Here is a 12,880-nt window from a genome sequence, read left to right as displayed (position 1 = left end):
GATAAGATGCCTCGTTTGGGATCATTTAGAGTCCTTTGAAACTGCAATTTTAAACTGCATTAAATCAATTTTCTTTAAAAAAATCCAGATAATTTACTTACCATGATGTCATCCAAAATGTTAATGTCTTTCTTTGATTTTTTTAAAGAAAATTGACTAATTCTTTAAGGCTGGTTTTGTGGTCATCTAACCACATCCTGTTTTTTTTTTAAATCTAAAGACAGCTTAATTTTGCATAAAAAATGTTATCTGGTTCATTAAATGCAACACAAATCACATTCTCAATTTTACAAAAAAAACCTTCACCATTGTGATGCAGACAATAGCATCTTAGATACTAGCCAAAGCTCCTGCACCAGACCTTCAGACAAGCTGGAGCCTCTTTCTCTGTTAATGATTTATCAAAGCATAGTGATTTTATTTGAAGTATGAGAGCAATTCAGCATTTTAATAACAAGGCTAATGATGTTTTTCCATCCTCTAAATACTAACGTACTAGAACTGGACACCAAACACAAAACAGATCATAATGTCTACAGATAATAATGTATACACTGCTATTCTGTTTCGTATAATATTGTAGAAACACTTAAAGGTACAGTATGGGTTTTTAGCGACATCTAGCAGTGAGATTGCGAATTGCAATCAACCACAATTTTGAAATGTAGCTAAGAAGGACAAACATATTGTCGTCTGAAACAACGTAGGGATGAAAAATGCTCTGTAGAAAACTTTGTCAGTTTAAAGCTACTGTTGAAACATGGTTGAGCGAAATGGCGACTTGTAAGGGTACCCCTAGTGTATGTAGATAAAAACGGTTCATTCTAAGGTAATAAAAACAATACAGTTCATTAAGTAAGATCTTTATTCACCACTAATAATATAGTTATGTAAATTATATTGCATTTCGGTCAAGAGATCCATCTTAAAGTTACAAAACGCACCTTTAACCTTGGATCGATATTGGTTAATTCAAGTGCGTATGGCTATACCCTTATTTGGCTTTACTGAAAAAGCAAGTTGTGAAAAGGTGTTCTGGTCCTGCATGCATCAGCCTGTGGCAAACAATCATAACTTACTCCTTAATTATGAACCAGTCTGTGAAAACCCATTTGTGTGAAAAGTAAAGTCATTTTTTGTGACTTACTGTTTTCTAAACAAAATCATCCAACATAAATTAAAGAAAATATAACCTTGATACATTGATATATTGACTAAGATCATGAGAATAAAATCAATGTGAAATCATGAGATATGAGAGTTTAGCTTGGATTTCACATACAGGGTCACAATTGTGTGGTGACATCCAACAGAACATCAGGTTAAACCATCCCCTGCTTTAAAACTGACTAAAACTCAAATAAAGAGAAATATCTAAACGCTCACCTGCGGGCTCCTCCCTCTTCATAAGGTGGAATGATGACCACTTTAACGGTGACTGATGTCCGCAGTAGGTCAATCATCTGGTCATGGGAAAGTGTCACCGCTGCAACCTTACAGATCTCCACCAAACGGCTACCCTGCCGGAGACCCGCCTGCCAGGCGAAACCGTATTCCTCAACTTCAGATACAGTTCCATCCAGTCGAACATGGAAACCAAGCTGACCTAAACCGTTACGACGTAACGTCATATCGACCGTCTCACAACCTACAGTCAATACCTACAAAAAGAAAACCAATCACAAAATGAGTTCATTATAACATCATCTGGAAATTTCAGGAGTGCTTGTAATGCTCCTACCTTCAGTCTCTGCACCACCTCTCTGATGTCTTGGGCATTGCCCTCAGGCACCCGTAAGGCTACGTGATCTCCTCTGCCGTAGTAAATCTTCAGTGCAAGCCTCTCTGCTGTCCATCCAATGACGTCAGCACAGAAACAATTAAACACCACCTCTTTGCTAGAGAAGTCCGCTAGTACTACATACTCATTGGAGATGGCAAGTGCACAGGGCAATTCTGCACCTCCACCACTAAAGTCCTGCGCAAGTACGTGCCAAACAAGCGCTCCCGCGGCACTCATCTCCGCCCCCTCTCGTGCCCGCACGCGTTCCTTGCGTTTGGAGGCCAGAGTGACGAGAGTGATCAGCTTACCGGCCTTGTCCACCAAATTTGTAGAAACACAGTTGTCCGCCAGATCTCGCAGGTACCCCTGGCGCGTACGAGCCGCCATCGTGTGGAATTTTTCGGATTTGTGCGCAGCGTTCTCTGCGTTGATAATCTTGGCTAGCAGGAAGGCACGGAAGGCAGCTGGGTCACGAAACATCATGCCATTGGGTGGCAGAGGCGGGCCAAATGGAGGGACGTCCTTCATGCGCGTTACCGCCACACTATAGGATGAAATGACAGTTACTTTAACCAATCACAGTAAAGCTTTAAGTGACTGAATTATAATTTAATGACATATTTTAAATGGCCAAGAGTATGTGGACACCTTATGTGCATGCAGCTTTACAGCTTTACAGCTTTTACTGTTTTGGGAAGGCTTTTGCATAAGTTGTTAAAACTATACGGCTATGAGGATTTGCCTCATAGGAAATATAGACAAAAAAGGATCAGTGAGGTCAGGTATTGATCCTCGCAGACTGTATTTAAATTTCATATCTGGATTTGTAAGGGCCAGTCAAACTCTAGGAAAAGTGGCCCTCCCCAAATGGCTGCCACAAATTTGGAAGAACACATTTTTGTACAATGACTTGTTTTCACTGGTAAAATAAAACGTATTAATTCGAAGGGAGTGTCCACATACTTGTGGCCATCACAGTGATAAGCAACAGGCACACATGCAAAAACTGTGCTTAGCAAGGGCTGCAAATGGAAACATGGCCAACCTATAGCAGGTGTTGTCCGAGCAAGGGTTGTGCACGCGGACGATGACAAACACGTGCTGGAAGTGAGAGCGAATGTTCTGTGGAGTAAACGGGTGAGCTCCAGGCTCCTGGAATATAATAGTGACTATATCGTTTCCTATGTGCCTCTTCCTCAAGAGCTGTGAGAGAAATAAATGAGAGAAAACAAATACAAGTGAGTAATTCAATGCAATGAAAGCCAAGTACTGCTTGTGTTTACGCTATGCCATGCTGTTGCTACTGTAAGGTGTTTCCAAGTGGTTGCTAGTAAACCAAGTCAAAAAGTGTACATGTCTTTATGTTTTGGTTAATAGATATAGCTTACGTTTCTTCTTTAAAGGGCTACTCCACATATGCTCATTTTCCAGCTCCCCTAGAGTTAAACATTAGATTTTTACCGTTTTGGAATCCATTCAGCCGATCTCCAGGTCTGGCGCTACCACTTTTAGCATAGCTTAGCATAATCTATTGAATCTGATTGGACCATTAGCATCGTGCTAAAAAATAACCAAAGAGTTTCGATATTTTTCCTATTTAAAACTTGACTCTTCTGTAGTTACATCGTGTACTAATACAACAGAAAATTAAAAGTTGTGATTTTCTAGGCAGATATGGCTAGGAACTATACTCTCATTCTGGCGTAATAATCAAGGACTTTGCTACTGTAACATGGCTGCAGAAGGCGTAGTGACATTATTGAAAGTAACCAAGGGGACTATTTTCGGCTGCTGCGTAAAATCATTGCGCCTCCAGCAGCCATGTTGCGGCAGCAAAGTCTTTGATTATTACGCCAGAATGAGAGTATAGTTTCTAGCCATATCTGCCTAGAAAGTCAAAACTTTTAATTTTATGTCAGTCTTAGTAGTGATGCACCGATGTATCGGCCGCCGATATTTATCGGCCGATTTTTGATGAATTTGAAACCATCGGCATATCGGCAATAGCACGAGAAAAACAATCGGTATCGGCCTATTAATTAACTGCATAAAGAAATCCATTATATGTAAAAAAACCGAGTTAATGTTGTTAATAAAATAAATGCTGAACAGCAAAAACCACCTTTGAAGGTTGTCATGCTGTCTTATTATATTTGTTATAGCTTAATTTGTGTCTCTCTTATTATGTTGGTCAGTTGAATGTTAATTAGATCAAATCCATGTTCAGTAAAAATAATTTGATGCAGAAATAAACTAGCAAATAGACCAACTGTATAGTATTGTATACAAGTGTTTAATATTGGTATCGGTATCGGCCAGAAGTTGTCTGTTTAAATCGGTATCGGTATCGGCCCAAACAAATCCTATCGGTGCATCCCTAAGTCTTAGTACATAACGTAACTACAGAAGAGTCAAGTTTTAAATAGGAAAAATATTAAAACTCTTTGGTTACTTTTAGCGCGATGCTAATGGTCTAATCAGATTCAATGGATTGTGCTAAGCTATGCTAAAAGTGGTAGCGTCAGACCTGGAGATCAGCTGAATGGATTCCAAAATGGTAAAAATCTAATGTTTAACTCTAGGGGAGCTGGAAAATGAGCATATTTAAAAAAAAAGTGGAATGTCCCTTTAATGTAAGTCTTGTTTTATGGTGGCCACAAAAACAGATATGAGAAAGACTTAAAAAGGAGAAGCGCAGGAGAGAGGGAGGAAGATAGAAAAATTATAGACTGTTGAAGGACAATGGAAAAATAAACTGTTATAAATATATTCAGAGACACACAATGATTTTTCTGGTGAGAGACACAGGGGTGTTAAGTGGGCTGTTAGCTGCACCGCAGAAAGAATCTGTGAGACAGCCAGTAATAAAGCAATATAATGTACTTAAGTTGTAAAAAGATCTTAAGTCTAGGTTTGCATTTCCTGAGGGAAGTACCAGTGCTTGCAAAGCATCAAAAGAATAATGTTATTATGTGCCTTCTTGTGCAAACACCGAATCACAGAAATCCTGCCGTTGTCATGACACTCAATATGCATCATGACTTCTATTGCAAATGCAGAAAAATCAACACACCCTGTGTGAGAATTCGCATACTTCCCTTCAACACAGTATGCAAAAGGCAGTATGTCAAATGAGTAGGCTTGTCCTGACATTTTTCCTTCCCATCATGATGCAAATCAGTGTTGTAGTGTTGTGCAGAAAGACTGTGTGTAACAGAAGCAGACGTGTAAGCAAAGTTTAAATAATACTATGCTTTCTTTTGCGGCAAAGTACAGTACGTACTGAACTAAGCAGAAAATGCACTGGAAAATATCTCTTCATCAAGAAGATCTTTTACAGAAAGCCTTTTATAAAGCAATGTGAAACATTGGTACAAACTACTACAAAATAAATCTGCTTAGGGACTGGAGTTCTGTTGCATGTATCTTAAAAATTGTTTGGATGTAAATGCGAATAAACTTAAATTACAAATAAAAGTAGTGTACCATTCAATCTGTCTTAACTCTTATCTATAAAAAGTAAAGCAGTCACCCAATAATTACTTTACTTTCTGCATAAAGCCACAGCTATTATTAATCTTAAAATTATAAGTATCTATGCTGCCTACCCGTTCACACAAGTGTAAGCGCATACATTATATAATTCAAGTACACACAAAAGTAAAACCATGGAAACACTGAGCTTCATTGAATGTTAACAAGACTCCCCACTTATAAATAAATCCTGAGGGGGACACTCCTGTACCCTGAGATTATTTGAACCCTGACATCCTTTTGCTCCTTATCACTACAACACACTCCCATGAGTAGGTGTCTTTGTACAGTATGTGCCATTAAAAAGACAAGAGTATTATCTGACAGATGTACATTGCCCCCTGCAGGCTGTTTGAGAATGATGCAGATTCTGGTCCACCAAATAAAATAGTAAAGATTATTTTTGTCAACTTTGCTCATCCTATTAAAGGAACACGGCCACCTTTTGGGAATTTAGCTTATTCACCGTATCCCCCAGAGTTAGATAAGTCCATACATATATTTCTCATCTCCGTACGTGCTGTAACTCTGTCTGTGTAATTATAATGTAATAAATCCCTGAATCATCAAAATTTTGTCCTACATTATTTTCCACAAAAAATTCTTTAAACGCACGGTTATTTAACATTTCCAAGGTAAAACACTTTAACACACATGCATGTACATGAAAAACAAACAGTACCTGAAGGCAGACAATGCCAGAATACTGGAAATGAATGGTAATCAACAATATGGAAACACCGGCAGGGAACCACACCCTGCTCTGATTCATACATCAAAGTATATTTGAAAAAGCAGGAGAAAAAGAGGAACCTGACAAAAACAAACATGAAGAGAAAGGGCGAGACTGATCCCTTCAACCCAACACAACCAAAATAAAGATTCACGGAGTGGACATCAAGAGGCTGTGACCGCTCGTGTTCCACAAAAAAGCATCACATTTACAACTGCACATCATAAACTACTACTTTTCCAGATGTTTCATTGCAAACGGAGTCTGCCCAATGCACCCACCACAAACAGACTGGTGAATATGAGCAAAGCTTAGAAAATGAGGAGTATGTGAACAATGTGCACGGCATTCTAGGACTATTTGCAGGTGGGTGAAGAGGGGGTGGGATTTCTTAGGATAAGTTCGGTCATGCCTCTTAAGAGCAGGCTCTGTAAAGACTCTTTGATGTAATAACATGCATGGATGAATGCGTCTCTCACCTGTTGAGGATTATTGGGCATGTATGGAAGCATGGTGGACACGTGAAACATGATCTCGTAGTCTTGATAGGTGGTATATAGAGATTGTGTTCCAGTTGAGTCCGCTGTTAAACACACACACACACACACACACACACACACACACACACACACACACACACATTAACAGTTATGAAAACAGCAAGTAGTTAGCTTCATAAGTCTGCTGACAGATTGAAAACCAGTTTGTCTAAAAAATGTAAAGGCACATTATGATCAAAAAATTTGATTATATTAAAGATATTGTACTACGTTTTTTCTGTTTTGTTTACTAAGCTAATGTAAATTAGCCTGGTCAAATACATGCTGTCAGCAAAAGACAGAAATGCCAAATGCTAGAAATGTATGTTTATTTTTCCTTTCAAACTTCATTCAAATTAGTATGCTGTATTTAAAAGAAAAATAAATTTACATATTTTTTATTTCATTTTTTAATTAATTAATTACCAAAAAAGTATTCATAGACATTCAGACCCCACTCTACAATTTACTAACAAACAGATTATATCTTGAATTATTTATCAAGATGTTTCTTTGCAATTAAGGATATGGAGAGTGAATATACCAGCAGTTTTGTACTCAATTGAAGCTATAACTATTGCAGTCATTCATTCACTAACCTATGACCACAGGCATTTGTGAGTGCATCTGTGATGTGCCTTGTCAAAACGCTCACAAAGATGTTATCTTTGAAAGGTGCAGTTAAACATGCACACACTGAAAGTGGTGCAGAGGTTACACACTGTTCCCTTAAACAAATTGCGATTGCGCTCGCATAAGGTGGATTTTTAGGCAATTTGAAAAAGGAAACGGTTTATTACATTAGCAGGTCATCTGTTGCAAGTAAGTCACATAAGTATTTTATTATTTTAAATAGGGCTGTCACAAAGATTAAATAATCATCTCATCGCGATTGTTTGACCTCATCGTGATGATTTCAGATAACCGCAATGATTGCACATCTCTCTAAAAAACACAAGGGGAGCTGTAGTGCCTGTATTAACAAGACCGTATCAGAAGGCGCTCCTTAACTGACAGTGTAACGCGATACCTTGCAAAGCCATTCAATACAGTGAAAAAAACAGCATTAAAAGACATTCTGTAAAACTTTGATAAGCAGTATGAACTGCCAGGTAAAACATACATTTCCAAAACAACAATTCCAAATTTAGGGAAGTAAAGGATGCTATTCTTAAGGATATGTTTATTTTTTGCAGCCACTACAGACATGTTGTTCTGTACTAATATGACCTTGGTAGGATTGGCTACTATTTAAGGCCTGTTCTGGTATAGTCAGTTTATTCTGATTGCAAGTTATTTTTCAGACAGTTTATTGTGTTTATTTCTTATGAAGAATTTTCAGTTTGTGAAAAAAAATATTTATATATATTTACTGCCAGGTAAACATCCTTAATATTTAATTTAAAGAATTACAACGATGTGTGAAAATTATTTCATGAAAAAAAAAGAGAATTAAATGTCAAAGCCCTAAAACAGGCAATTAACCATCATAACTGTCACAATTTATTAGACAAGTAACCGATCGTCAGCCAAATTTCTTAATCGTGACAGCCCTCTTTGAAGATGACACGGTATATGTACTAAAACCTCCAGGAAACTCCTCAATACGAGTCTGCTCCCAAGTATAAGAGGCTTTCCTTGCCATTTATGTTTGGATAACACTCCTACATCTCTTTTGATTTATACATTTTATATTATTACCTTCAAGAAACACCTCTACGTTGCCGCTTCTAAGTATAAAGGCTATCTTTGGCATTAATGTTTGGATAATAATATGCTTACGTCTCCTTCAGTTAAAATTAATGCCTATTGTGGTCGATTTGATATTATTAAACACAATGTAGACCCAATGTTTGGAAAGATTTATCGCGAGAAGAAAAACTAAGTTTAAGTCGCATATCATCAAATAACGGAAACACCGTCCTCTTGCAATAGTCTTTTGTCGACCTTTAGAAAATAATGCTAAAGCTTTGCACAAATTTGCAATGGAAACGCAACTATAGATTTATCTCTACACTGTTTAAATATTTTTTTTCACTTAATTTTTTAAGTTTAATCAACTTAAAATTACAATTAATTTAAGCTTTCTTGAATAGTGGGGAGTAACTTCAAATATCTTTTTTTAGTAACTTCTTACTAGTCAAGAAAGTTGAACTGAATTGTAAATTAAAGTTGAATTTAAAAATTCAAGAGCACCAAGAAATCTTGAAAAGTGTACGTGCTATTCCTTTGGTAGTCGTGGGTGGTGAAAATGGGTGGTGAAGATGTGATTTATCCCTTTTTCTAGTTAACGCACAGTCTAAGAGAAAGAGAAATGCTCACTTTTGGTATCTAGCTGGGCAGCATATTTGTTAAATCCCTTCAGACACACAGTTTCTCCCAGCAGCTCCATGAAGGCAGTAAAGGCTGGTGTAGCTTCTTCATTGTTGTACATCTCCTCCTCAGTGCTCTGTCCTGCCCGACACAGCAGGATGCCCACTTTGTGTTTATGACAAAGCTGTAGATACAGACACAACCAAATCACACACACAAAATGTAAAACAAGTCATTACTGTTTTAGTTCACTTCTGTTCTCTATTTTTATATTTATAATCACAAATATCTGACTTTGATCAGATCCTTTACTTACCGCCTGCTCATCCAGTTTGAGAAGCTGCTCCGTGACCTTGGGCGTGTTGAGGGACAGTCGCAGACAGGACACGCTGAGCTCTGGAAGCACATACTCCAGAACTTCCTTCAGAGGCAAACCAGAAACCTTTCCATGCTTCGCCGTGGACAGAACCGCATCTTCCTGGATCGCTCCTCGCAACGTGACCAGCTGCAGTGGCCATGTGGAGAGAACATGAGTCATCATCAGCCATCATTATGTGACTAATCGAATATCTTGTGAACATGCGACAGACCATGAGAATGTCTGAAAAAGGCACACTGGTGCTGGTGACCAGAAGCGCCCACTGTGTGGCATCCTTTCTCCACTGATCCATCGCATGCAGGCAGCGTCTCTAAACTGCTGTTAACCTTTCACACGCTGCTGCTACTGCAGTCATCAGCTGCATGAATGTAAAACCCAACATTTGGAATTTGTGGATGTTTCAATGGCTTTTCTTATTGCCTGTCACATATCTTAAGATGTCATAAGACTGGTCACACGGCCAGTCACACATTGTCCGAAATAATGACCTTGTTTTAAGTGTGTAAATACTTAAGATTTTAGTGCCCTAGGCTGTTTAGTAAATTACAACAAGTCATAATACCATCTTATAATACTGAATGTGTGTGTGTGTGTGTGTGTGTGTGTGCGTGCGTGCGTGCGTGCGTGCGTGCGTGTGTGTGTGTGTGTACTAAAGACTCTGCATTGTTCAAAGAAAGAAAATCTCATGTGTCCAGTCCGTCATGTAATCTCACTAAAGCCAGCGGAACAGCAGTCATACCAATATAACATAGCACAATACTTCAGACACACATCCAGACTATTACAATGCAAAATGAACACAAGCGTCACAATCGAAACTTATTGCGCAAACCAAAAATTTACTTCTCTGAAAAATAATTTAATTTTACTTTCTAAATGGTCGACATATGGGTGGTTTCCCGGACAGGGTTTAGATTAATCCAGGAATAGACTTTAGTTATAATAGGACATTTAAGTAGTTTTTACAACAAACCTTAAAAAAAAACAATACTGGTGTGCATCTTGAGACAAAACAATGGCACTGATGTATGTTAAGATATGTCAGTACAAGATGTTTTTAAATTAAGGCAGCTCAAACATTCATTTTACAGGGTTCCCACACCTTAGTTAACTTCAAATTCAATGACCTTTCAAGGACTTTACAGGTCCAATACCCTCAAATTCAAAGACTAAATGTGGAGCACATTTCAAGTGAGAGCAAGGTTACATCGTGTTACCTTTTAAGATTCATTGTCACAGTTCCCTTTTAAGGGAACTCGCGCTGCGTCACTGCGGTGACAAATTTTTACCTCCAGGGGTAAAATAAAAGTTACTACACAGGGAATAATAGGATTTTTTCCCCAAAAAAACATCTTGCATAAAGTAGATTCAAGCACTTTCAATGACCTGTATCTATGTCTGTATATTTTCAAAAACTTCCCAGGGCCTTGAATTTTTCCCACAGATTCACAAACTTTCAAGTACTCGTGGGAACCCTGATTTTAGTCTGGGACTAACCAGATAAGCCCTGTCCTTTAAAACCAGCCAATAGAGTTCTGGAGAAAAATAGCTCAAATTTAAGAAAAGTTGCTAACAGAAAAGTTGAATTTGTTTACATGGCATCAAATGCTTTGTCCTTTAAAACATTAGAAATAAAATAATTAAAAGCGGATGTGTACTTTATGAATGTTAAGATAATTTCGTGAGCTACTTCTGTAAGCGGTTCTACATTTTTTTAAGATATGCAAATCAGAATACAGCAAATGTCTCTATAAAAGACACTTTATGGGTGCCAAACTCAAACACATGACATCTTTCTTCCTCCTAACATCTTTATAAAGGCGGGTTTAAAGCTGCATCTGAACTGCATAAAGAAACCAAGAACCCAAAATAAAATGGCTAATTCGATAAAAAAGGAACTGAAAAGAGAAGACAAAATTGAAAGCGACAAACATAGCAAAAATATTTTACACCGAAAAAAATTCTCGTGAAATAATGCATCACACACTTGACACAAATGCTACATTTTTAAGAAAACGCAGCCATCTGTGTTGATTCTCACGCAAGGCTGACAGAAAACAAGATGCTCTGAATCCCACAACAACAGGAGAGCTTAAAAGGCCTTGTGTGTTGTGTCTGACAATCCATTTGGGTAACACACACAGCAGAAAGTATGTGTGAATATATATACACAGATACTAAACAGAGGTAGATTTTCTCATTGGTGGCCACACACGTTGTATATATCGGCATTAAAACAGCAGACGAAATGCAAACACAATTATGCTGTATAACGTAGGTTGATAGGTAAAATCCACTATACAGTAAGCAAGTGACTTTTGTTAAACATCACATCTGAATTTGATTTATAAATAAAAAACAGAATGAAACCACTACAATGCCAAATTCTAAACTGCTCAATGGTGTTAAAACACAACCCACAAGCATTTTCAGGTTTATGCTTCACGTAACACTGGCTGAACTGAGCTGAACGGCAGCACAAGGTTGTCTGGGTCAGGTGCTAAAATTTGCAAAATGCTAAATGTCAAACCACAGGTCATGTTGTCTACTAGAGGAGTGTTTTATATCTGACACGAACTAAATTGTACTTCATTTAGTATGCACACATTTCTCATTCATACAGTACATACCTCACTGGTGCGGAAGATGATGCGGTACTGATACTGATCTTTCAAGTCTTTGGTATCGTCCAGTTTCTCTCTGCGGATGCTCAGAGCCACGGGCCCCAGCTTCTCATCAGTACCAAAGTAGTTCCAGTGCTCTGTATAGACAAAGATGAAAACAGTTAAAGAACACAAAAAGACAAATGAATACCATTCATGAAGAATACGAGACCACAGGAAATCATTAAAGGACACTCCCCAAGAGTTAAACACTTGATTTTTACCGTTTTGGATCTATTCAGCTGATCTCCGGGTCTGGCGCTAGCACTATTAGCATAGCTTAGCATAATCCATTGAATCTGATTAGACCATTAGCATTGCGCTAAAAAATATATAGTTTTATAGTTTATATAGTTTTCCTATTTAAATCTTGACTTTTCTGTAGTTACATCGTGTACTAATACCGACAGAAATTTAAAAGTTGTGATTTTCTAGGCAGATATGGCTAGGAACTATACTCTCATTCTGGCGTAATAATCAAGGACTTTGCTACTGTAACATGGCTGCAGCAGGCGTAGTGATATTACGCACTGCCCGAAAATAGTCCCCTGCCATTGAAAGTTACTAAGGGGAACATTTTCGGCTGCTGCGTAATATTATTGTGCCTCCTGCAGCCATATTACAGCGGCAAAGTCCTTGATTATTACGCCAGAATGATAGTATAGTCCCTAGCCATATCTGCCTAGACAATCACAACTTTTAATTTTCTCTCGGTCTTGGTACACAGTGTAACTACAGAAGAGTCAAGTTTTAAATAAGAAAAATATTTTTAGCATGATGCTAATGGTGTAATCAGATTCAATGGATTATGCTAAGCTATGTTAAAAGTGGTCAGCTGAATGGATTCCAAAAAGGTACAAATCAAATGTTTAACTCTAGAGGAGCTGGTAAATTAGGATATTTTGAAAAAAAGTGGAGTGTCCCTTTAATGAGGTG

General features: G+C 37.9%; 1 protein-coding gene across 1 annotated transcript in view; it reads right to left on the bottom strand.

The window, feature by feature from the left end:
• Positions 1 to 12,880, bottom strand: part of sipa1l3 (signal-induced proliferation-associated 1 like 3) — an 89,030-nt gene that overhangs the window by 16,956 nt on the left and 59,194 nt on the right. Inside the window, exons 4-10 of the mRNA XM_065283053.2 lie at positions 11,912 to 12,042; positions 9,219 to 9,407; positions 8,912 to 9,086; positions 6,530 to 6,633; positions 2,829 to 2,986; positions 1,742 to 2,327; positions 1,387 to 1,661 (exon numbers count right to left, since the gene is read on the bottom strand). Coding sequence (XP_065139125.1) covers positions 1,387 to 1,661; positions 1,742 to 2,327; positions 2,829 to 2,986; positions 6,530 to 6,633; positions 8,912 to 9,086; positions 9,219 to 9,407; positions 11,912 to 12,042 — 1,618 coding nt within the window. The remainder of the gene's footprint in view (positions 1 to 1,386; positions 1,662 to 1,741; positions 2,328 to 2,828; positions 2,987 to 6,529; positions 6,634 to 8,911; positions 9,087 to 9,218; positions 9,408 to 11,911; positions 12,043 to 12,880) is intronic.

The sequence above is a fragment of the Paramisgurnus dabryanus genome, chromosome 9, assembly GCF_030506205.2.
Source record: "Paramisgurnus dabryanus chromosome 9, PD_genome_1.1, whole genome shotgun sequence".
NCBI classification, from domain to species: Eukaryota; Metazoa; Chordata; class Actinopteri; order Cypriniformes; family Cobitidae; genus Paramisgurnus; species Paramisgurnus dabryanus.
The sequence above is the reverse complement of the archived record's forward strand: the minus strand, read 5'-3'. Positions and strand labels throughout refer to the sequence as shown.